This window comes from Serinus canaria, chromosome 15 (genome assembly GCF_022539315.1).
Source record: "Serinus canaria isolate serCan28SL12 chromosome 15, serCan2020, whole genome shotgun sequence".
Lineage (NCBI taxonomy): Eukaryota > Metazoa > Chordata > Aves > Passeriformes > Fringillidae > Serinus > Serinus canaria.
The window spans coordinates 12146593-12171186 of NC_066329.1; the positions used below are offsets into that span (position 1 = coordinate 12146593).

The 24594-nt window shown below is 50.6% G+C and overlaps 1 protein-coding gene across 14 annotated transcripts in view; it reads right to left on the minus strand.

Annotated features, from left to right (window-relative positions):
- NCOR2 (nuclear receptor corepressor 2) overlaps window positions 1-24594 on the minus strand; it is a 225854-nt gene that overhangs the window by 110083 nt on the left and 91177 nt on the right. For all 14 annotated transcript variants that reach the window (XM_050980353.1, XM_050980352.1, XM_030233515.2 and 11 more), the window contains exons 4-5: window positions 23359-23536; window positions 3538-3717 (exon numbers count right to left, since the gene is read on the minus strand). In XM_050980353.1, the coding sequence (XP_050836310.1) occupies window positions 3538-3717; window positions 23359-23536 (358 nt within the window). The remainder of the gene's footprint in view (window positions 1-3537; window positions 3718-23358; window positions 23537-24594) is intronic.

The following is a 24594-nucleotide window of genomic DNA, read 5'->3' on the forward strand; positions in this document are numbered from 1 at the left end:
GTGTCCTCCTAAGGCACCCTATCACACATCCTCACTCCCATGGGATAAACTTAAAAAACTCCAAAGAACAAATCAGCAAAGGATCAGATACATCCACTTCTCATGGGGAAAATATTTGTGTTTTAAAAAAAAGTCAAAGCATCCAAAACTTGGCTACATCGTTCTGGAAACCCACAAAAACTCTGCCAAGTGGTCGGGTGTGTAGCAAGGGATTTCAGAGGAGAGGGTTTGATGGCCTATCAGGAAACGAAAGTTCACCACTAAGTGAAGGCTCATTAAAAACAGCTCATTAGAAGAAAAAATACAAATCTAATTATAGCTGAAATACAGTAGAGAATTCAACTCTACCCGCTGTGGAGTAGCACTGTATGGATATTAAAGGGCCAGATGCTGGGGTGAGGATGTGAGGACAGGCTGGAGGCAGCACACCTGACTGCAGCCTCGACAGCTCCTCCTGGGAGCTGTGGGAAATGGCAAAGCAAAATAGGTCAGGGTTCCCAGACAGGGACAAAATGCATTTCTTAAAGGTCTGCCACAAAAGCCAGGCTGGGACTGTGACCTTTACAGGGAGAGAGTGGGATGAGAGATGATGGCTGCACACTCCTGATGGCTGCACACTCCTTCCCTCCACCCAGCAGTGGCTGCCCAAGGCCTCCCTCCTCTCCCCAAATGGAGGACAGGGCAGCAGTGCTGAAGGGATGCAAGATGCCACCATTAGCCACAGTACCCACAGGGCAAACCATTCCCAAGTGGAAGAGGTGCCTCCTCCAGGAGAGAGGCCCTTTGGCTGGACCAAGTGCTAGAGAGGGACACTGCAGGCTGCAGCACTGGTGGGAAGGTGGGAGATACTTCAGGAAGGTGGGTGATAGTTCAGGAAGGCCCCATCCCTGCAGGTACCAGCTCCCGTGCTGCAGACACCTGCCTGGTGAAGCCAAGGCTGTCACACACGCACCCAGCTGCCCTCACCTGGGCACTGGGATGCTTCACCTGCCTGGGCAGAGCAGAACCTTCCAGCCACAGGGCAGCTCTGAAAACCACCTTCAAAGAGAACACAGGAAGCTCAGCCCGATGGAAGAGAAACCCTGGAACTCTTCCACCCAGCCGGCTCCACCTCCATCACCAGGTGGGAGTGTTGTACTCCCGGAGAGCCCTTGGCTGAGCTCAGCGCCCAGGGAGGCTCAGGCGCCGCTGCAGGGAACAGCCCAGCAGTTTATTTCTCCTTCAGATCCCGGTGTTGCTGCCAGGAATAAATGCATAAGGATTATCCTTCCCTGTCAGGAAGAGGGGGAGAGAGGACTCGGAGAGATTTGAGCGCATATGGCGCATGAATGAGCGGGGGATGGCTGACGGAGGTGGCCTCCTGCCAGGGGTGTGCAGGGTTTGGGGAAGGTTTCTCAGCTTTGCTTCTTGCAAAGTCCAGGCAGAGCCTTCCCTGCCATTTTTGGAACAACCAGAAAGAGAGAGATGGTGGATTGTGGTTGGTTGGGATTTTTTTTTAATTTTTTTTTTTTTTGCACAGCCTTTCCATAAAGTGTATTTAATTACCCTGAGAAGGCCTCCCAGAGACAGAGGGGAAAAGCATTAGGATATTCTGGCTGCATACAATTTCTCCCCTGCTCCACTGATGTTCCTGCAGGAGCAGTATCTGTTCCAGGCTCACTGCTTTCCCTCACTCCTGCTCCTGCACTGACAGCTCAGATGCACAAAACGTTCCTGGAGCATCTCAGACAGGACCCCCTGCTCCAAAAACACTTCCTCCCAGATGTGCTAGCTCTGGGGAGGACTGGGATGGGGAAGGAGGCCACAGTGGGGGGGTCAGTTTTGCTACCATATAACTTTGCCACCATGTGCCAAAAATTAAAAAAAAAAAATAGAATAAAAGGAAGGGAGGGGACACTTGTACTGCCAACAGCCACTTTCACCTTCTTCCCCATTAAACAGAGCATTTTTGTGGGCAGGAAGAATCATAAAATTTGTTCCTAGGGAAGAAATAAAGCAATTGAGCAGCCAACACTAAAAACCCCATTTCCTCACAGAAAGACAGTTTGATTTTAAGGGCGAAGAGCATATGCTGCTCCTGTCAGCATCAGCAAAGATCCTCAGCATCCCTGAAAAGTCAGGCAGTGGATCATCAGAGCTGTCAGTCCTCTTAGATGCCATGACAGGGACTTTCCCTGCCCTTCCCACTTGGGAAGCCCTTTTCCAGAGCAGGAAATGATCATGGTTGGCATCTCTTTCCTCAAATGTGAGTAAGAAACGTGGACCAGCAGCCAGGTGTCCTCTCCAGCTAGGAGAGGGGAAGGGCTGCCTTCACCCCAAACCAGCAAGAGGAACCTCTGTGGTTTCCATCACTCCAGATGTTCCTCTGGGTCCTGTGAGCTGGCACACAGAGCTCTGCCTCACACCCCCAGCACAGCTGCTTCTGCTCACACACCTCTGCAGATACGAAGCAACACATGAAAAAAAGAGTCCTTGGCATTAATTAAGTCATATTTGTTGAAAACAAAATGAAAATATTCCTGCTTTGTCTTGCAGGACAGAAAGTAATTATGTTTGGTATAGGAAAATAAAGATCTCAAGGGGAAGAGCAAGTGCATGCTCACTCTAAAGAGCTTCAACAAACAGTCCAAGCAGAGGTTTTCCTCCATTCCCAAATTCCTACTGTAGCTACAGCCCCTTGGGAAAGGTCACTCCTCTTGGGCAGTGTGGGATTAGCAGCCATCAGAGAGTTCAGAAACTCATCCCAAGCAAAGAAAAAACAACCAGAAAAAAAAAAAGAGGCAGTGATTTGCTTTAAAAAGTGAAAGCCTTTAAGTCTGTGGGTTTTTTCACAGATGTCCCTGAAGGTTTTGTCATATTAATCTCTTAATGGGTTTATGGTAATTATGTACAGGCCAACACTGAGTGGGCCATCCTTTTGATGGGGAGTGCTCCTGTGCAGGGTAAAGCTGCAACCAGGAAGATCAGATTCAAATCCCTGCTCAAGCACAGCCCTGACTGGAGCTGGATCAGATGCTGCTCAAGGCTGCCGAGCTGGAAAGTCCCAGAGAAAGGGGACTGGATGCACTGGAAGGGCCATTTGGTCACTGCAGCAACGTTTCAACAGCCCAGTACTGGCAGCAACAGCAGCACTGGGGAGAGACAATTGCTGGCAAGGAGAAAGAAAAGACCTTGTGCTACACTAGGGTGTCCAGATGACTTGGACAACCCAGGCTGTGCTTCCAGCTCTGCTCCTCACCACTTGCACATCCACTGCCAAGGCACTGAGGACACGTTTTTCCCCCTTTTAGGTTCTCTGACATGCAAAGAGCTACGAGCTGGGTTTCCAAAGCTCTCTCCCTCATCGTGTGACTAGCAGCTCCACACTGCAGGCACAGCAGCCACCACCCATGTCCCAGCAGGGAGCAGGGACACAGATGATCCTGGTGCACTGGCACCGCCACTTCCCCTCTTGTGGTCACACAGGGGCAAGGACAGGGCCTGTGGCAGCGTGCAGAAGCGAGGACACGTGTTCCCCTCCAGACCACAGCCTCCTACCTGCTTCTTCTTCAGCTTGGAGATCTGCTGCTCCACCATGGTGATCTCGCGGTCCACGCGGTCCATGTTCTGGATGAGCTCCTCCTTGGAGAGCCGGGCGGGCAGCAGCTCCAGCTCGGCCTCGGCGTGGGCAGGGCTCACGGGGGACACGGGCTCCAGCTTGCCAGGCAGGCCACGCTCCTGGGAAGGGTAAAACAACCAGATCATCCCTCTCCCAGGAGACTCTGGATCCTTCTCTCATCCTCCCACAGCTCCCTGGCCCATTCCCAGCCTTCTGAGATGCACAGAACCCTCAAAAAAAACCTGCCAGACGAGGGAGGACCAGCTGTCAGATCACATCACACAGGGCTCCATAACCTCCAGCATCTCCAAAGAGAAGCAGGTTATTCTCCCAGGGACACGACTGCAGCTCTTCCTCCTGACAAAGCCTCAGAGGCTCACACCACCTTGAGTGCTGCTCATGTTCCCAGAGAATCAATAAACCATCCATATTCAGGAGCTCCCAGCACCTCTGTCCCTTCAGAGGGCTCAAGACAAAAATGAGACACCACAATCATGTCCTCCTTGTGCCAGAGACAAGAGCAGCATGAACCATGCTGAAGGAGAAGGGGCTGTGAGAGCAGTCCCTGGGAGGAAAGAAGGCTCCTAGCTCCTTCATAGCCGCCTTTCTCCATCTCTTCCCAAGCCCTGGGCATCCTCTGAGCGTTGGATGTTGCACACATCCATCCAAATATGGAGAAAAAGGGGATAGGTGAGCCAAGATAAAAACAGACCAAACTGACGTTTTTCAAATTCCAGGTGAAGAGGCTCTCAGCTCAACAAGACGCTTCAAGTCAGAGAGAATGGAGAGATCAAAACCTCCAAGGCCATGACAGGGAGCAGCTCTGACACCCCAGGGCAGAGGGCAAACCACCAAAACATTCAGCTTTGCCCTCAGCAGTGCAACACCTTTGCTGAGCCCAAGTGGCTGGTATGGCAGGAGCCTCCTGCAGCCAGGCTGCCTCTCCTGTCTCAGGTATGGCAGGAGCCTCCTGCAGCCAGGCTGCCTCTCCTGCCTCGGGTATGGCAGGAGCTCCTGCAGCCAGGCTGCCTCTCCTGCCTCGGGTATGGCAGGAGCTCCTGCAGCCAGGCTGCCTCTCCTGTCTCAGGTATGGCAGGAGCTCCTGCAGCCAGGCTGCCTCTCCTGTCTCAGGTATGGCAGGAGCTCCTGCAGCCAGGCTGCCTCTCCTGCCTCAGGTATGGCAGGAGCCTCCTGCAGCCAGGCTGCCTCTCCTGCCCTCAGGTATGGCAGGAGCTCCTGCAGCCAGGCTGCCTCTCCTGCCTCCCCCTTCCCCTGGGCAGCTCCCAGCAGAGCAGCCCACTTCTGCCATCCAAGCTGCCTGGATGAGCCTGCCCACCACAGGTGAACACACATGGGATGAGGCAGCTGTTTAACAGCCACTGGCCCACAGAGATGGGATCACAGCACACCACCAGCCTACCCTGACCCAGGACACTCCTCTCTGGCAGCCACCCAGAGCCTTAATTAAAAGTTTATCTATTCATTTGCTTGGTGAGTGGATGGATTTCTTTTCCTGGAGGGGGGAAGAGGAGAGGTGGCTCCATTGGTAACCCTAAACCACTGCCAGGCTGGGCAGGCAGCACAGTGCAGCTGCTGGGAGGGGAGGGGAGGGATGGGGCAGGCAAACAAGGCAAGAAGTTCACACAACTCTGCCACCTTCATTACAGCAGCCCTGTAGAAAGCCAACATTGTTCTGTGCTGACACCTGTGAAAGGCCAGGGCTGAGCCTCTGCCCAGGCTGCTCCTCCTGCCATGATGGAGCTGGATGGTGGCTTGTGGACCCCTGTGTGCTCCCCCAGCTAACCAGGCTTGTGGGTGATGGCTCTGGGTCACTCAGCAGCCCTGCTACAGCTCATGCTGAGTGTGGTGAGTGTGCAGATACCACCCAGCATTGCCCAGCATCCCAACAGCATCTGCTGGGAGGCTTTCACCCTTCCCTGCTGGGTGCAGCCTGGAGGCACCAGTGCCCTTCCCACTGCTGCCATCAAGGGACAGAGAGCAAAGGAGCACCCCAAAACCCCACTCTCCCTGTCCTGCCCCAGCCCATCCAGCCCTAGGAGCACAAAGGCACGAGAAAGGCTAAGCTGGTTGTATCCAGCATCCATTCAGAAGAGAAGCTAGAAGAACATGAGAGCTTTCTGCAGAATCCTGAAGAGAAGATCCTGTCTTGTTTTACTTTCCCAGCATTAGACATCAAAAATGGTCAGTCTGCTGCCAAGGGAAGGCTTTGTGTTCTCCACAACTAGGGTTTTTTTTTGTGGTTTTGGTTTTTTTTCAAGTCAAGAGGAGCAGGACAACCACAAGAAGCAAAAAGATAAATTAGCTGTTCATGAAATCTTGTTCAGATTAAGGCACAGGAAGGGGAAGTGGCAGTGGGTAGGTTTTTCTAAAGGAAAGGAAGCTACCTGCCAAAAATGCAGGAGAGAAAGGCTCCTCACTATGCACATGAAACAAATGATACTTTCTCTTCTCTGCCAATGTGCAGGACAGGGCATCTTTAAACTCCTGCTTGGAACAAAACACCTTGGGAACCTGGTCCTGATATATTTTTATCTTTTTTACCTTGCAGAATGTGAAGCAAAATAGCAGCAAAGCTGAGTAAGGGAAATAGCTGCAAGTCACAGCACAAACATCATCATTGTCTGGTATTAGGAGATGATTACAGCAATAGAGAGAGGCAATGTCCTTGGACCTCACATACTGGGCACTGTCATGTCACAAGCACCTCTCTAAATCAACAAAATGACAAGCAGCAAAAAGAAAGAAAAACCAAAGGCAAAAAAAAAAAAAAAAATCTTATCTGTGCAGGGCTGACATCCAAAAAGCAGAGCTCATGGATTATACAAGGCATAAAGAAGCCCTTATAAAGCACAAAAGGGGCTTGAAAAGAGGTGTGCCAAGACAAGAGCCTGCTCAGAGCACGGGGAAGACCCCAATGGTCAGAGATATTTCAGCTAGTGCTCTGCTTCTTACAGCTCTCAAGAAACCCTCAAAATATATTCCCCTGCTCTAGACAGTTCATACCCTGAGCAAGTGCAGTGTGAAATGTGAAATTCTCCTTATTAACGTGGAGTCACAGACTTCCCAACCAGCAAGAGCCAGGAGAGGTGGAATAAATCTGCTGGAGGGAAGAAAACAATTACTGCATTACTCAAGTTGATATTTTCTCAGTAATTATACTGTTTCCATGTGATTTGTTTTTACACATGGCTAACAGCTACTGCAGCTCCTGTTTATCCCTGGCCTTGTTTTGTGATTTATATGATAACAAGGGTGGGTGTGAGGGGGGCAGAGGCTGCTCCAACCTCCCCGCAGCAAGAGGAGGTGCTGGCACTGAAGAAAACAATTATCACTGAGGAGGTTGTCAGAGAGCAAGGCCAGACTTTGGGGTGGGTTTCTTCTACATGCTTCAGAATAAAAATTCCCAACACAGCTAACGGAGCAAGCCCGCTGTTCACTGTTAAGCAGTGACTTTAAATACATGCAAGAAAGAGAGGAAGGAAAAGGATAAGCCAACTGCCTACTGAGGCCTTGAGGAGCAAGCAAGTCTCCAGGTAAATCTGATGTCCCTGCCTTCAGACACACCAACACTGGGCCCACAAGAAAAAATTACATTGGGAACCCCAAGGGTGGTCTAGGACACACTGGAACCTGCACCAGCGCATCTCAACCTGCTTATTTTTCATTATTGACCCAGCTTGTGATACTCACAGAGAATTCATGTGAGGTGGAGGGATTTAAAAACACATCTGTGCCCTGCTTCAGCTCAGCACCTACAGCTGGATGCAGCCCAGCCTTCCTGAAGGGTCACTTTTTCAGCTACTTCCCACCCTCAGGAGGCAGCACATTGCCAGCTACGCTCCATCTGCACCTAACTCCCTCTGCAAAGTGCATTTTGACCTTGCTGATCCCTTGACTGCATCAGCTGCCTCTTCAAAACTCCCCAGTGGAGCTTGCAAACCCCCAGAGCCCAGGAGTGTGTCCCAGGAGAACAGAGCTGCTTGCCTGGATGAGCCTCAGGATCTCAGCAGGGCACACGGTGTTTGCCCTACATCTCATCCTCACTGAGCCCGGGTCTCTCTCTGCCTCTCTAATCCAGATCATTAGTGATGTTCCCCCAAGCCCAGGACAGAGATTTAGGGATGCCAACATCATCTCTTCACAGTCTGTTCACTTTCTAATTATCAGCCAGCAGCAGCATTTCCTGCTGCAGCACCAGGAGGGATTAAGAGGTGTTATCTTCAACTCCTGCCCACTCTCACATCTCCTGTCCTCACGGGCTGGAGGAGATTGCCAAGGCAGGGAGGATAGGCTGGGGCCACTCAATTTGTGCTCAAATTAATTCCCCAAAAAAAACCTCACAGGAACTTGTGATCGGGGGATCTCCTTGTGGAAATGCCTCCACCACCTGAGCCTCTCATGGCAGCACTGAGCCAGAGAACATTCCAGCATTCCCCCAGCCAACACCCCTCCCAAATGCCCATCCATGTGGGGCTGTGCCACACTGCAGAGCCAGCAGCTCATCCTCCCTGTCCAGGAGCCCAGGGATGAGCAGCATCACACTCTGAGCAGACACTGAGCCCCCAGGGCTTCCCACACTCCCTGGGATGAGAACCAAGCAGGAAAGCAAAGTCAGGTTTTTAGGTAAAAACACACATATAAAACTCCTAAGTGAGCCAAATACAGACTAAAGGAATTTGGGTTTTTAATTGGAAAAGTGTCCAACACACTCTGACATATCTTAAGCCCCAGCATGACAGCACTGACAGAGGGAAAAAGTTATGGAGGTGAAAATTAATGTCTCCTTTCCCCAGGGAGGTGCATGAGTACAAAAAGTCAGGGAGTCTGAGCAGTGAAAAGTACATCGAGTTACTGCAACTCTTTTGTTCCTGGCCATCTGCTTGCTAATGGCTCTTTCTGCAGCCTGGCCCTCCAAACCAGGTTTTAATTCCTAAATTCTGCTGGCCTCTTGCTGGGCTGCAGGAGCAGGATGGGGACCTGAGTGTGCTCTGGGGAGCACCTGGGTGCTGCTCACCAGCCAGGAGCACCTGGGTGTTCCCCTGCAAGGCCAGCCTCGAGGGATGCCAGGTGTGGGATCAAGGCAGCATCCTCCTCCTTCCTCCATCCCCACTCTCCATGGCATGTACAAAACAGGGATCTCTCTCACTCACTACGTGCTCTCATGGGAATTCATGAAGCTGGAGACTAAGGAGCTCTCTGAAGACAAAGATATGGGTTTTTTTTAAATTTAATTAATTTTTTTTAAATAGATCTGACTTTACGAGCAGACCCACGAAATTCCTTTCCACCGTAACCCAGCTGAATTCCACGCAGACAGAGCAGAAAACATCCCAACAATTTCTAAAGCTTGCACGAAAGTAGGTCAAAAAACTTCCCCCAATGTTTCAACAGCTTGAAGCAATTTAATTGCAAAACCAGTACCAAATGCTGACCCCTCCCTCCCTGCCTCCCCTCCCCGGCAGATTTACGAGGGTGGTAAAACCTTGCCAGCCAGAGCCTCAGTAAATGCAGTAACCAAAGCCTCGTATCTGGTCTCACAAAACTTGCTGGTGCTCTAAAGAGCTGCTCCGTGGTGTTCCAGGGAACAGATGCTGCCTCTGGATCTCAGCACTGCAGAATTCTACAGCAGCACCACCAAACACACTCATGGACTCAGAGGCAGCCTAAAATAACGGGTCAAATTCGGAAATCCTGACTCGGGCAAACTCCCAGAGCCACCGAAGGCATTACCCGACAAATGGATGCTGTGCCTCTCATTCCCTCCCCGCGTTTCCCCATTAGTGGATAATAATTGCATTGAATGCCAACGTTCCCCACTGACTTAGAGGAGTGATGAATTCTCACCTACCCATCTACTCATTACAACGAGGAGCTAATTGCTCCACCTCTCATTAAGAATTCCCCAACACTGCCTATTCTGCATCCCTGGATTTTCTGCTGACTTTTAAGTTTGAACAAACAGTGACTGTCTGGACTGAAATTTTCCACGCTGAATATTGGCTTTAGGCACTTCTACTCTTTTTTTTTTCCTTTTTTCTTTTTTTTTTTTCCTAAACAGGGAATTTCAGCCAAAACAACTCTGTCACTTCCAAGAACAAGTTTACAAGAAAATATGCCTTTCTGCAACATTCAGAAAGATTCTGGGAACTTTTTCTTTGAGCATCTTCAGTACAGTTGATACATCTGGTAAGACTCTCTGCCAGCGATTTGCCTTTTGTTAACGCTGAAAAAGTGTCCAAGTCAAAAGAAAAAAAAATTAATAAAAATCTCATCTTGGTGCTTGCCTTAGGGGAATAACTTGGAACTGAGCAGGCAAGCAGAGTGAGGTCCTGGTTCTGGGAAGCTGCAGGAAAGGTATTGCACTTCTGCAAAGGGAAGGAAAAGGCTGAGATGGAAGAGATGCTGGCATGTGTGGAGCATTCCAGGCCAACAGCAAGTGCCCCAAAAGAGCTGTGAACAAATGCATGGTTTGGGCAGGTACAGAAAGCCTGAGCCCACCCAGCAGATGGGAGGATGGAGCAGTGCAGCCAGTGACCTGCTCAGCACAAGGCAGAGCCTGCCCCAGGCTGGGATCAGAGGGGCAGCCACAGCAAACACAGGGTCCTGCTGCCTCCAGCAGACAAGGGGAGGACAAGTTAAACTCAAACCCTTCCACTCCTCCATCTGCAACTTTAATGCTCTTTCTGTAATTTGTTCAGCCAGCAGCCACCCGTGCTGACACTGCACACACGAGCTCATGTCTGAAACCTCTTAAAAAGGACCAAACTGTGATTGCATGATGTGCAAAGGCAGGGAGGGAAATTTTTAACTGCCCAATTTGGCACTCAGCCAGGCAGCAGGGTCACCCCCAGCTGCAGAACAGCATTTTTAAGGTAATGGGGAGCTTGTGGCTCCTCCTTGCTGGGGCTCAAACCTCCCCTGCACTCCCTGGGGTCAGCCCATTTTGGGCAGCCTCCACAGGAACCTCTGAATCATCACCAGAGCCTCTTTTTGCATTTCTACTTGTGCCTGCTGCTCAGGGAGTTTCTTTAGGAAGGCAGGGAGGTGCCTGCCTGGGGGTGCAGGCACAATCCCCAAACCTCCTGTGGCAGCCTAGGAAACACCTTGTCACCTAACCCAATAAACCTCAGGGGAATGAACACTCACTCCATGCCTTTAAAAGCTTTAGCCTCCCAATATTTTATTTTTCCTATAACACTCATCCTCTTTCAATTACCACATGCAGTAAAGCAAGTTCTGAGTCTTCCCAGCATGTCAACCAGGCAGGGATGAAGCATCAAGATCCATGTTAACCCCACAGGCAAATTCCCTCTGAGAGAAGGTGCTGGAATAGTCCCTGCCAAATCCCAGCTAGGTAGAAAGTCCTCCAGGCCCAGATACCATGTGAAAAGCAAGCTCAGGTGTTGTTAAAAAGGCTTCTGCAGAATGAAAATCCCTTTTTATACCCATGCAATACTCCAGTGAACAGCACAAATGCCATTGCACTGCTGGGACAGTGCCTACATCCACACCCATCAGTCCTGCAGAAGTGGGAGCTGGGCACTACATCTGCTCTCTGCTGAGCATTCCATCAAAAAACACAATTCCACACCAACTGGAAAAGCTACATCAGCCAAAAAGCAAGCAGGCAACCAGTGAGCAGGACTGCAGCCACTGCAGCATCATGTGCTGGAAACACAGGGCCAGATCCTGAGCCAGGCTCAGCACCAACACAGTCAGCACTGTCCTGAGGGTGCTGGGACACCAGAGCCCCGTGTGGAGGGCTGGGAAGGGCAGCACAGAGCTCCACAGCACAGACAGGGCAGCAAACCTCCTCCTGCTCTGCTCCCAGGGGGAGTGACAGGGTGCTCCCAGGTGGGCTGTGCCCCAGGAAGCTCCAGCTCCTTCACTGGGTGATGCCAGGTGCATCCTCCAGCACATGGGCAAAGATGGGGGGAGGAGGGAAAATCCACCACGGCAGCTTCTCCAAACCTCACTGATTTAAAAATAAAAAATTGAGGGGAAATGAAAAGACAAAAGCCCTTCTCAGCCTGGTGTTATCAAGCAGAGGAAATGAGACTTCTAAAGCTCCCATTCAGAGAGGAGTGGGGGAGAGAAATCCCACTCCAGACGCACTTGAACGAACAGCTTTTGAAATGGAAATGTTGCTCTTCAGAAACATTTAAATTTCCTCCTATTGCCAGGGAGGAGGCAGGAGGCCGAGGAGGAGCAGGGACTCCTCAGGCACACACATCCCAGCGGGATACACACAGGGCAGCCCTGGGAAGCAGGGAGTTAATCAGGATGGCACACAACATCAATATTGGGAAGATGGCTTGAAGGAGAATCAAATTTAGAGGGGAGAGAAGGGGATGATTGAAGACAGCTCTATTTAACCACTACTGCTGCAAGTGAGATACACTTAAAGGCAGCTCACACTCCCTCTCTCACAACCATCACCCAAAATTATTTTCCCCAAATCCCAGAGACTGAGCTGCCTCCTACCAAGGAGGAGACTGACTGATGGAAAAAGGAAATGCAAACAAGATCTAAAATGGTTTGAGCAGCAGCTGAGCTGTGTTGTGGGACAACCCAGACCTCCTCTTGCATGCAAGAGCCATTGCACCAAGCCAAGGATCCCAACAAGTCTCCCAAGACTCACAGCACAGGAGGGTGAGTCCCAGCATGATGTCCTGCATGATGTTCAGCCCCAGCAGCTCCCACTCCAACTGTGTCAGCTCCTCAAACTGAAGTAACTGCTCCTAACGGAACCCAGCGAGCTGTGCCTGCCAGCTGCATGTCACCACCTCACTCCAGTGTCCCCAGGGTCACCAACACTCTGGCTGTGCTCTCAGGTATATGAAGCAGGACATCAAATACCTCTCAGCTGTAAAAACCATGAGGGACACAGTGGGGACAACCTCTGCTGCCTCTCCACTGCCTGAGGAATCCACCAGGAGCCCCCAAGGCTGCACAAAGCACATCCAGTGACCGTCCCAAACACCCCACAAGCAGCTCTGGGACACACACAGCTGGGGACAAGGGACACAGCCCTAGCACAGCCAGCACCCCAGCAGGCTCAGTGCTGACAGGAGCATGGGTGGTGCACAGACTGTCAGCTGCACCATCCATCAGAGCCCAATGCTCAATGCTTTATTGTTCTAGTAATTGTGCAGACACGTGGAAGGGGCTGCCTCGACACTGGTCACTTGTCTGAGGAGTGCTTTGCTTGTTTGAGGAGCCATTTCCTTCACTGCTCTGCCTGGATTTCCATCAGGAGGTGGCATCCTGCAGTGCCAGCCATCCCCAGGCCATGGGGCAGAACAGGGGGAGGAAACACAAACAGCATCCCCCAGCACCAGGGAACACAGCAGGATCTACTGCTCCAGATCTCAGCTGGCAGCCAAGCCCTGCACCTCAACAAGCCCAGGAAAAAACACAATATAAACCTTATGTGGGAGTTTTGGATTTAGGTGGAGATTTTATGCCATAATAACCCTGCCCCCATTCAGCAGTAGAGATGGGCTCAGGGTGTTGGGAGCATCAGGGTGTCTCAAATGTGTCACACCTTCAGCATTGCTCAGCTCTGCCATCAGAGCAAGACTGACCATGGAAAAACCAAATACCAACAAGAGGAAGGGACAGAGCAGCTCCCAAAGGCTCAGAGCAGAAACACCACTTCTACCTGTGAATAGCTGTGGGAGTTGCTCAAAACCACAAACCTCTCTCAGCCTGTTCCTGCAGAAAACCATGAAGCACCTCTGCTTCCCCAGACCAGGGAATTACAGAGAAACCTGAACATCTCAGCTCCCATAGCAAGAATAAGCCCACAGTGAATTTGTTATTATCTGTTAGCAAAGCAGCAGCTTCCCACCAAGGCTGGAATTTCCATCTTGGTTTGGCAGGCACAGGGCTGTGAAATGATTACTGTGTTTACTTTTCCTTTGCTAACTATAAAATCCCATTCCACTGCCCTGCCAAGAATGACTGAAGCTAATAAAATTCAGGCATTTGGAAGAAAGCAATAATAAACCTCCCTTTTGGGGCCTTTATGATGAAATTTCCCCACTCCAATCAGTGATTATGCTGCATTCATGAACACTAGTGATGTCTCCAAGTGCACCCAGATTGACTCAAATCAATATTTAGCTTTGCTCGAGACTGGGAGTCTTTCTCCTTGTGGCAGCTGAAGGCAGAATCACTCAACAAGGCTAGAAGAAGCCTTTGAAAAAACAGCTTACAAGAATAGGAGGCAGCATACATAAATATATAGATATATATATAAAAAAAAAAGTGGGCTTTTCATTTACCTAAAACTATAGAAAGTATACACACATGATTTCACAAATTTACAAATCTCTCTCCAAATATAGCGAAAGCCTTTCATATAATGCACTGTATATATTTATATACACATACCTGCCTATTCTTTAGGAGTTTTTAGTGTTTGAAAGCCCGCAAGGTTCCTGTGTTTACATCTGCCACTCTGTCTGCTGCCGAGGCAGAAACACATTAGCTGCTGGGGGCAATCTGTTCTACATCATACCTGAGATGGCTGGCATGAAATAAAATAAGAGACCTGAAAACCAGCTTGAAATAAAAGCCTGTGCTTGGTTTGGTCACGTAACCACAAGGGACAGCTTGACCAGCACGAGGCAATGGCTCTTTTTTAAGCAGTCATGGGAACAGCAGTGTCCAAAGTGGAGATCAGAAGGCAGAAAGGATCACTGCTGCTCCTCAGGGAACAGCACAGGAGGAGAGAAATCAGACCCTGCTGGGGCAGTGACCAGAGCACGCTGCTCAAAGTCAAGCCTAGGAAGAAGCATTACTGTGCAGGCAGAGGAGGGGATGCAGTGCCATGGCAGCAGAGAAATCTGCTGTGGGCACATGCTGGAGCAGGATGCCACAGGCTCTGCAGCCCTGGGAGAATCCCTCAGCATGCAGCAGAGGACTGGGAAGCACCACAACCACTGCCCATCTCCTCCTTTCCTGCTAGGCACTGCCAGAGGACAGTGTGCTTGTTCCTCTCAGGTGCAGGATTAAGGCCAGATGAAGGCAAGCAGAACCTGGGCAGATCACGGGCACCTGCAGAAAATGCTCTCAGAGCACTGAGATGAGCAAAGAGCAACCAGACAAAGGTCAGGACTGCAAGGTGGTTCAGATCATTTCATCCCACACTGCTTCTCCCCCACTAATTCCTACTTTTGCTCCACCAAACCTGGGGTAGAAGAGAGCACATGAGCCAGCTCTGCTGCTGGGTAAAAGCCCATTTCCAAGGACAGAGGGAACAGGCTCCACTGCGCTCTCGCTCCTTATCCTCCTGGAAAAAGGTGCCAAGAATTAGAATTACATTTTTCGAGAGCAGCAGAACAAGCCAAGGGCCTGTCAGCTTGTCCTAAAACAACCCCTCTCTGCTCTCTGAGCACGCAGCCAGCATTCCTGACACACACCAGCGTCCAGCGCCCCCCGGCCCCCCCATGCAGCACGGGGGAGCCAAAAAACCCTCAATGTGCTCTGCCTAAAACACAGCCAAGGAGCTTTTCTGTTTAAAAAGCAAGTTTAGGTCCAAAAAGAAAGGAGGTTTTCAGCGAGTGATTTTAACTAGGCCCTTTGGCACTCGACAGTTCCTCTCTTGTTATGGACGCTAAGGGCATTGTTAGGAGATGAAGCTCCACAAAGCACAAACGTGAAGTCACAGAGCTTTAGCAAGGGCTGTTGCCATGTTCAATATGTTATTACAGCTCCATCACCACAGGCACAAAGAGCAGCACCTCATCTCTGCCAAATCCAGCTCTGAAATCATTCCTCCACTCCATCCCCTTCAGCAGCAGAAGGCAAACATCATTGATTGCTGTTGCATCTCCTCCACAGCTTCCACCCCATGCTGGGAAGGAAGGTATTAGCATGAAATACCCTCCTCCTCTAAACACAGCTACCAGAATCAATCTGAGGGGTGTCACAACTCACAGCCTTTTGTGGTGTGAGTCAGGACTGCTGATGGGCTGCACTTTCCAGCCAGGGAGAAGTACAGTGCCAAAAATGTGCTCGGTGCTGTACGTCCAGGGAAAAGTCACCCAAGTTGCTCCCAGGAAGACCCTTGGGTAGAAGGGCATGCAGGATGCTGAACAAGGAGGGAGGAGCAGTTCATCTGTGAGATGTACATGCTTGCAAATTGGTAACAATCTCCTGCTGCTTGGGCACCTGCACTAACTGGACAGATCCCACATAACCCATCCTGGAGTGTGCCTGGATCTGGTGGGAGCTGGAGCAACGCTCCCTGCCCAGCCCCCTCCCAGTGAGGGAAAAGAAGAAAACAGATCATGAAGAGACTGCAACACTGGGATGTCCTTGTTACCAGGACTAAACTCTTCCCTTGACTTTCATTCCAGGAGAGGGGTTCTTTTTAACACAAATGAACACAACCAGTTGAGCACAGGCAAAAATGGTGGCTGGCACACCCATCCTCACTCCACAACATCCTCATGCTCTGGAGACCAGCATCAGTTCCTGCTATACCAACACTATTTCCTACGTCCCACCTGAGGACTGGCAAAGTAACAAACCAGCTCTCCTCTCTCCTGCATTTCCAGAAGAAAACAGGGCACACTAGAATTCTTGCTGTCAGATAAAATAGATACAAACAGCATGTACAAACACTTCCTAGATGGAGAAGAAAAGCCTCCATGAATGCACACAGCACACCCAGCTCAGCACACTGCCTACTGCAAGCACAGAGCCAGAAATATTTCTTCCAATTACAGGGGTGAGGCACACAAAGTCAGAGGACTTTCTTTCCCTCCAGCAGATCAGGTGAGATGTCGCACTGCGCGAGCCTTGTAATATTGACTGAGTGGAACAGAAAAGTCCAATTATGCAAATGATGAAGCAGGTTCCTGAGAAGCAGCCAGCCTTATCACACCGTCCTTCTCCACCGCTGTGGCTTGAAAGGCAATTTAAAAGGTTGTTTGGGATGTCAATCACCACAAACGAGCTGAAGAAGTGTGAAACAACCTCTGCTTGAGGCACCATCAGTTCTCCTGTTGGTTCTCCAGCTGCACTGAGCCTTGGCCCTGCTGTCTGTGGCCACTGCAGGCTGGAGCAGACAGGGCAGGGGAGAGCCAGGCTGCAGGCAGCTCAGGGAAGGGTCAGAGGTTTTTACATCCTGCCTCTGGAATGTTTCTGCAGCCCATGAGGGCTTTTCCTGCCATACCCGAGTATCTCAGGCCACACTTCAGTTCTTTGGCCACAGGAGCTTCAGCTGAGAAATGGAATAAAACCAGTTGTCTTGCAATCACGGTGCTCCTTTCCTTCATCCCTCAGCCCAGGTCCAGATGGAGGAGCCAAACGTCTCCCAAGGACTACGCAACGCCCAAAAGCATCTGTTTTCTCAAATGAAACCAGCACAAATCCATGCATAGGACAGAGATTCCAGATACAACACTCCTCAGGCTGTTCCCTTGGCTTCCACACTGGTGCATGGCACAAGCTGCTGACCAGCCCCTGCAGCCATCCTGGCAGAGTGGGCAATGGAATGGACTGCCAGGCATGCCAGGAGAGCCACTCTGCTTGCACACCACAGGCACACACTCCCAAAAGCGTGTTCACACAGCTGAGCAGGGCTTGACACACTGACACTCATCCCATCCTCCTATGATTTGGAAATTATCTTCAGAACAGGGAGGAAAGCGGGGGGGAAATCCAGCCAGAAGTGTTTGTGCTGTGGCAACGTGAACAACGCAAATATTTCAGCTTTTAAATATGTTTGGAATGACAGAGAATGCCAACACGTCCCTCATCTTCCCAGAAATAGCTTTGAATCATTGCTCCCCTAACGTAAATTCCCCACCCCATCAAATAGGTTTTTTTTTTGCAACCAGATTTTTATCAGGCACAAGTCGACAGTGTGAGCAAGCACATGGCAGATGGGTGGGTGTCAAACACGTCACAGGAGGATCCTCCTGACTCCACAAGCCCAGCTCCACTCAAGCTGCTGGACTCAAAAGCCCCATGCCACTCACTCCTGGTGGGTGCCCAGTCCAACTGGCTCAGCTTCAGAGGGAGAGCCCAGCTTCAAGGAGAGTTAACATGAACTGCTGTGCTCTGCAGGGGAAGGAGGACAAAAGCAGGAAAGATGTAGGTGTGTTTGTACCCGCTAAAATTGTTTCCTTTCACTGCTCAGATCTGAGGTTAGAGCTACTTCTGCAGAAGTCCACTCCTGCAAGAAATGGTGGGGAGGCCACACAGCTTGTGGAGAACCCCACAGCCCTCAGGACAAAAAGTTCTTTTCATGGCAGAATGTTTGAGGAATTTAATTTCCCACAGGGCTGCTCAAGCCAAGCACTGCCACAGGTCTCTGCATCTCAGCTGGACTCTGGATAACTGGGATGGAGCTGGGATGGATAACAGGGTGCTGGCAGCACTGGTGCGTCCCCTGTGCATTGGTGCTACCATACCTCCACAGGATCCCTCTGCCTGGGCGTCCTGCAGGATTTGCTGGCAGCCAGCCCCTCCCCACCAGATGTGGGCACAGCTGGCCAAGGAAGCCTCTCTCCCTCTCCCAGCAGAGATGCAGGGCTGGGGAGACCAGAGCTGCGCTGTGTCACGGTCCCTGCTCACAGACATTCTGCAAAAGCCCAAGAAACAAGCCCGGAGCTCTTTTACTCCAGTGAAAAACAACCTCCCGTGGGGAAGGGAGAGCCCAGAGTGATCCCTGCTGCAATCTCGGAGGCTATGGCAGGACACACACCCAGGGACGGCCGACGCTCACAGCTTGTTCCATTCTCCAGCCCCTCCACGCTATTGTTCCACAGCAATAAATCACGGGGAGGCGCTGGAATTCCGGGCTGTTTCCTGCAGGAGGGAGCCTGGGGTGCCGGAACCGAGCTGCTGCCTGGCTGTGCCTGCTAATTCCCCCGGCGAGCGCCGTGCTGAGCCCTGCACTCCCACGCATCCCGCCGGAGCAGCGGCTCCCCCGGTTCAAAGCACTGCTGTGTCCGCCCCCTCCGCTCCCTTCCCCCAGCCCTGGATTACTCAATTAGAGATTATGCTTTTGCCAGTTACCTCCAAGCCAACTGGGGCCTCTGCCAAGGTCAACACAAGTTCCAGCCAGTTTCATTAATAACTGCGAGACCAACCCACTGGAAACTCTGAGAGGTTAATCCCAGCAACAGATCGATGTTCCCATAACAAAGCCACGGAGAAGAAACGCAACTGGTGATCTACCAGCCAGCCCAGCTCTCTGTGCTGGCAGCTGTGGCACTGCTCCTCCAGCCCATACCAGGGCAAACCCTGAGCCTCCTGCTGCTCCTCTCCCCTGGTACATTTGTCAAGGCATGGAGCAGCTACCAGGGACCAGCACTGCCGAGGCACGGGGCAGTAAAGGAGGAGGAAGCCGAGCTCCCGAAAGGCCTTCCTGCTGTCCTTGGTGCCCTGCCAGCCTGTGGCCAGGGCAGGAGTTAGCAGCCTGGCCAAGAGCCTTTTCCATCCCACAGCCTGTCTTCCAGGAGTTCATTGTAAATTGGGCTCTGGAATGGGCAGCCAGTGTGAAATTTGGCATGTACGCTGCTGGCTTCAATGCATCATTAAAAAGGCATTTCAAATGTGTTAATTCCTCCTTTTTCAATTAATTGCTTTTAAAGCTGCATTGATATGCATGAAAGCAAAATGCCCTCTGCCCTAATTTCTGTTTTGCCATACCTATTTCCTGACCTTAGCTCTGTCTTCTCCAAGACTACCCCCCCACACAAATACTTTTCTTATTCCATTTTCAGTCCGTAACAAAACAAAAATGCTCACGCAGAAAGGGAAGAAATTAAAACCTTTGCACAATGCAAAGCAGAGTCCAATTCTTAACAACACATGGCTTCTTAATTGCCTTTTTCCATCCACAGTTGTTAATTATTTTACAAAAGAGGGAAGTGGCATTGTCCCTGTACAGATGGGGAAATCTGAGACAGAGAAAGGGGAAGAGACTTACCCAGTGACCAGCAGCCTGCCAGGGCAGATGGCAGCAAGGTTCAGGTTTCCTAAGCCTCCACCCAGCCCCATTCCCGTGGGATTACATGGCTCCCTGTCAGTGAATTCCTGTTGGAGCAATAGGCCACTCATAAGTGCAGCCAGCCAACCCTTGCAAGGGGACTAAATGCAGATCACAACTGACTCACATCCTATAGGAAGGAGCAGCAAACCACGTATGTGGTGGGAGAGCAGCCTTAAAAATGGGAAGAAGAACAGCGAAAGCACAACAGGAATAAGAAGAGATGGCAGGGGAGAGGCAGGATGAAGCTCAAGCTCTGGAGAGGGGAGAGCAGGAACTGACTGATCAGATGTGCCATGCTCACCATCCCTGTGAGGCAGGATCACAGGCAGCACGTGTGTGCAGGGACAGGGATTGTACACATCACCACTGGCCTGCTCTGGGGCTGTCTGCTTCACTCCTGGCTGCTGTTACCTGAGGGAGGTCCATGACTTTACTGGAATGAAAGCAGAAGCCACCAAGGGTCCTGGGAACCAGCTCCTGCCTCTCTGCCAAGAGCACACCTGGCAAGGCCACATCATAGCAGCTTTTCCAGTCTACCCCATGTCCAGGCTTGCAGCGACTGAAAAAACAGCTCTGCTTTAGTCCTGGTTACTGTCAGCCAGATAAAGGGAGAACCTTCCTGGGGAAAAGCATCAGCCCCAGCTGGCACACAGAGCACAGGGAGGTTTCATTTCTCCCCAGAGCCCTCTAGGCCATCCAGCAGCAGGAGCCCAAGACCACAGCACTGAAGCATAACACACAACATAACACACAATAGCAGGGAAAAAGATGTTGAGGTGGGGTAAAGCAGACAAGAAAACAACCTTCTGCCTCCGGCTTGAAAAGAAACACCAGTTTCTTTTCAAACACCAGTTTGAGGATATGAGCAGTGTGAGGTTCATAAGGAAAGATAATATCTTTTACTTGTCCAAGTGAGATTTAGCTGAAAGCTGCTGCTTTTGAAGGCACACTGCCCAAAAATGTGTCTGTTTTCTGCAGGGAAAATGCACTGATCCAAGAGCTTCTCCTTACAGCCTTGCCTGGAGTGAGGCTGCAATGATACCGAACAGGGCTTAAGGGGCCCAGCCAGCTCTCCTCCTCTTTGGGAGAGGTAGATGAGGAACAAAGGACATGAGAAATCCATTTCTCTTCAGGGGAGGAAAAACTCTAAAGCGTGTTACCAGCAGTTGCCCCATCAATTGTTCCATCTGTGTTCAGAGCATGGATTATGGCTCTAAACAACGGCCTTGGAAACATGCAGGAATGGTTCTGGCTTCTCTCCCCTGGGCTGAAGGTTGGTAAATCCAGTTATCAATGGTTATCAGGGATGTGCTAAACGCCTATCCCATCACAGACCTGATTCTGCACCTCAGCTCAAGGGCTGCTCTGAAACCAGGAGAGACCAAGACATATCCAGTGCCTCCACATCCCCTGGGACAGCCAGGCTGGCGCCCAGCGTGTGTAACCAAACCCCTGCCCTTTTTATTGAGGGCTTTGTGGAGCTCTTACTGTGCAAAAATGAGCTCAGTCTGCAAAATCACCATGAAAACCAGTCCTAGCACTATTACCCCAGTGTGTAAATGGATCTCCTCCCCAGGCAGTGACTGCAACAATGAGGAATGGGGTAACGGGAAAGGGAACAGCTCCTGGGATCCTCTGTCTAAACAACCAGCAGTGTTTAGCAATACTGGCCTCACGTGGTGCATCTCACCCAAAGAGCTCACCCAGCTGCCAGAGCTGCCCTAGATAAAGTACTGAGTGACTTCATCAGACACTGAGTCAGCAGCACAGACAGAACAGCAAATATCTCTCTCCAGCTCTGGTCACTGGGACACATGTCCTGCCACCATGTGTGTGTCACTGCTCCCTCAGCACAGAGACTCTCAGGAAGGTCTTTATCATCTGGCCTAGGTGCTGGGTGCTGAGCTCAGAGCCCAGGGCTGAGTTCAGCTGTGGCTGGCTTAGAGGTTCCACCTGTGTCCACAGCCCAGATCTGCCAGTGCCCAGAGCTGTGCCCAAAGGGCAGCCTCAGCTCTCTGCATTTCCCCTGGACCCACAGCCAGAGCAGCTCCTCCAACGTGCTGAGGCTCAGAGCAATGCACACGTTGGCTTCAGGACCTTTTCCACCACCTTAATGGCCACCAGCAGCAGTTTATAGCCTGAGGACAACTGCTCAGGATTAACACCAAAAGACTGCTAATGACCCAATTTCCCAGCTGCAAAGGCTGATATATCCTGTGTCCCAGACCTGCCTTCTGCTCCCAGCCACTTGAACAGCACTAAGATCACCCAGTCTTGCAGTGAGCTCCATCAAACCCACTCTGGAAGCAGCTCCTGCTAGTTTAGAGCACCTAATCCCAGCTCCACTCAGGCTCTCACCAGTCAAGGACACATTTTCCTCTTCCTTCCAGACTCTAAAATTACAAATGGTTCCACTAAAAGCATAATCTTGTCTTGCTGAATTGCATCTCAGGTCTCTGTCTCTTTCATTAACCAATGTTTTAAGTCCCATTTAATGCATGTGCTCCTTGGAAATGTGTCACAGACCGAGAGGCAAATGCAGCCTCTGAACTGATGAACTAATTCCTCAAGAGCAGCTCTGCCTATTAGAAACAAATAGTTGAGACAAACCATGGTTTTCTGGTGAGAGGCAGAACAAAACTGGTGGTGGGAATAATGTGAAGGCAGAAAAGTCCTGATTTCCTCATGTCTTTGGAGAGGGCTGTTTTCTGTTTTGTGGACAACAGTGCATCAGCCACCCAAACAACATCCCCTGAGGATGCTTCTGAGCCTTCAGGGCTCCCCTGGCATCTGAACTACTCCAAAGTTAAAACCCCTTCTCATTAAAGAGAGGTCAGAGGGATCTCAAGTAAAGCCCACCAGTATTGTACAGCTAAAAAAATATCTGACTATCCCAGCATTCCCAAGGAAGAGCTTTCTTGTTTGTGTGTTATTTCAGTCAGCTCCCACAGGCATAGAGCAAACCATCCCCATCTTCCTGGCTATGAATGTGACTTCCCTTTCACTTCACTGAGGGCTTGGGCAGCTCCCAAGCCCAGCCTGCAGAGCTGCATCAAGCATCAGAGCCCCCCCACCACATTTACCCAGCAAGACTTTCCTGCCAGCCAGGAGCACGTCCAAACTGGAGGTAAAATCAAATACAATTTACCCCAAGAGAAGATGAAAGTAAATCCAAACAGGCACACAAGCAAGGGATTTCTCCTTGCAACATTTATTCCATGCACAGAGGGGACAATTGTAAGTAAACTATTTGCTTTGTTAAATGAGACTGGAACAAGAAAGGCTTTCCTGGGGAAGATTATATTAAAGAACCACCAGAAACCGATTCCAGCCCTTCAAACACCAATATTAAATAAAGAGATGTGATAAATGAGAAGCGTCAAGTAAAAATCAAATCAAGGCAGCGTATCCAGAAAAGCCAGACATGACCATCCTTAATTCAGCCTACAGGAGCTTCCAAATTGTTCTGGTGCATCTAATAGCCCAGTAAAAAGAGCCCATCACTGTAACAGTCATGGGGAAAGCTGACATCCTTCTGTTCTCCCAAAGCACTCACCCCACCTCAGGGAAAACCATCCAGTACCTCCAAGCACTGCTTGACACATTGGGAATCACGACCTGCAGTGAACTCAGCAGCACTCCAGAGCCTCAAAGGCAGCTCCACACAAGCCCAAAATGCAGACCCCACAGCCAGCTGGTGGCCCAGCCGCCAGCCCCTTACCTTGGAGAGGTCCTCGGTGCCCTGCTGGCCCTGGTTGAGGAGAGGCGAGTGCCGCAGCAGCGGCTCCTGCAGCAGCTCCAGGCGGGGCCTCTTGCTCTCAATGAACTCCAAGTCCGATGGCTTGGTCAGGTCAGAGAGATAGGAATGGCCCTCGGCTCTCAGGTGCAGCTCCTGAGATCTGGGGACAAAGGGAAAGCAGCTTTTAGACAAGAAACTACCTCTGCTCTCCCCTGCTCCACAACTGCAAACCACTCGAGGAGGACAGGGCTCGGTGTTCCAGAAGGATCCATGTGGGGAGGCCAGCTGACCCTGCACTCCAACATCTCAAGGCACAGCCCCAGAGTTTGGCTGTTGGGCATGGAACACGTGCTGGAGCAGCCCCCTCCAAGGCCAAGGGGCCACCCTGTTGTCCCCCTCCCCAGCACTGCTGCTGTGCCACCTGGAAAGCCCCACTGTCACCTCCTGTGCCACCAATGCAGTGGGTGGCTGTCCCTACAGCAGGACAAAGCCAGTAAGGCTCCAGGTCTGAGCCCTGACACACAGCTGGGCTGGTCAGAAAAAAGCAAAGCTTGGCAAATCCTCAAATCTACCCCATAAATCCTCCCCTGCCTCCAAGACCAGGCAGAGCCCCCTTCTGTCACATTTGGCTTATTTAGTCAAAAGTACCTGCCTCAGTGTTTATATTTAATGGCTTCTATAGGAATACCAAAGATTATATGTTGAGGAAAAAAATGCCTACTCCTCCATGGCTAGACAGTAGGGATTTATTTTTCCAGGATGGGGGAGGAAAAGAAACCAGGCACATGTAGTTGCACGTCTCTGACACAGAGCTGGCAGGCTGTAAAGGCACATTATCCAGTGATAGCAGCTGCACCAACGAGTCACATCGAGCTCAAACACCTTTTACCTGTTAAATATGATGCAGTTGGTAATACCTGGAGAGTGGGCTTGGTTTTGGTTTTTTTTTTTAAATAAATGTTGAACTTTTTTTGTACTTCTGTCTTCCCCAGCAGGATTCTCTTGTGGGAATTGTAAAGGGATCCCACAAATATAATTAAACCTTTTACTATGCCTTAGGATCAGCTTTGCTGCAGCAGCTCCAAGGGTGTGTTTTTAACACTTCAGGCCGAAGTATCCCTTAAAAAAATAAAATGTAGCACAGGAGATTCAAAGCTCGTGAAAAAACTTTTTTTTTTCCTTTTCCCCTCAAACAAGATTGTTGCAATTCTCTTGAGA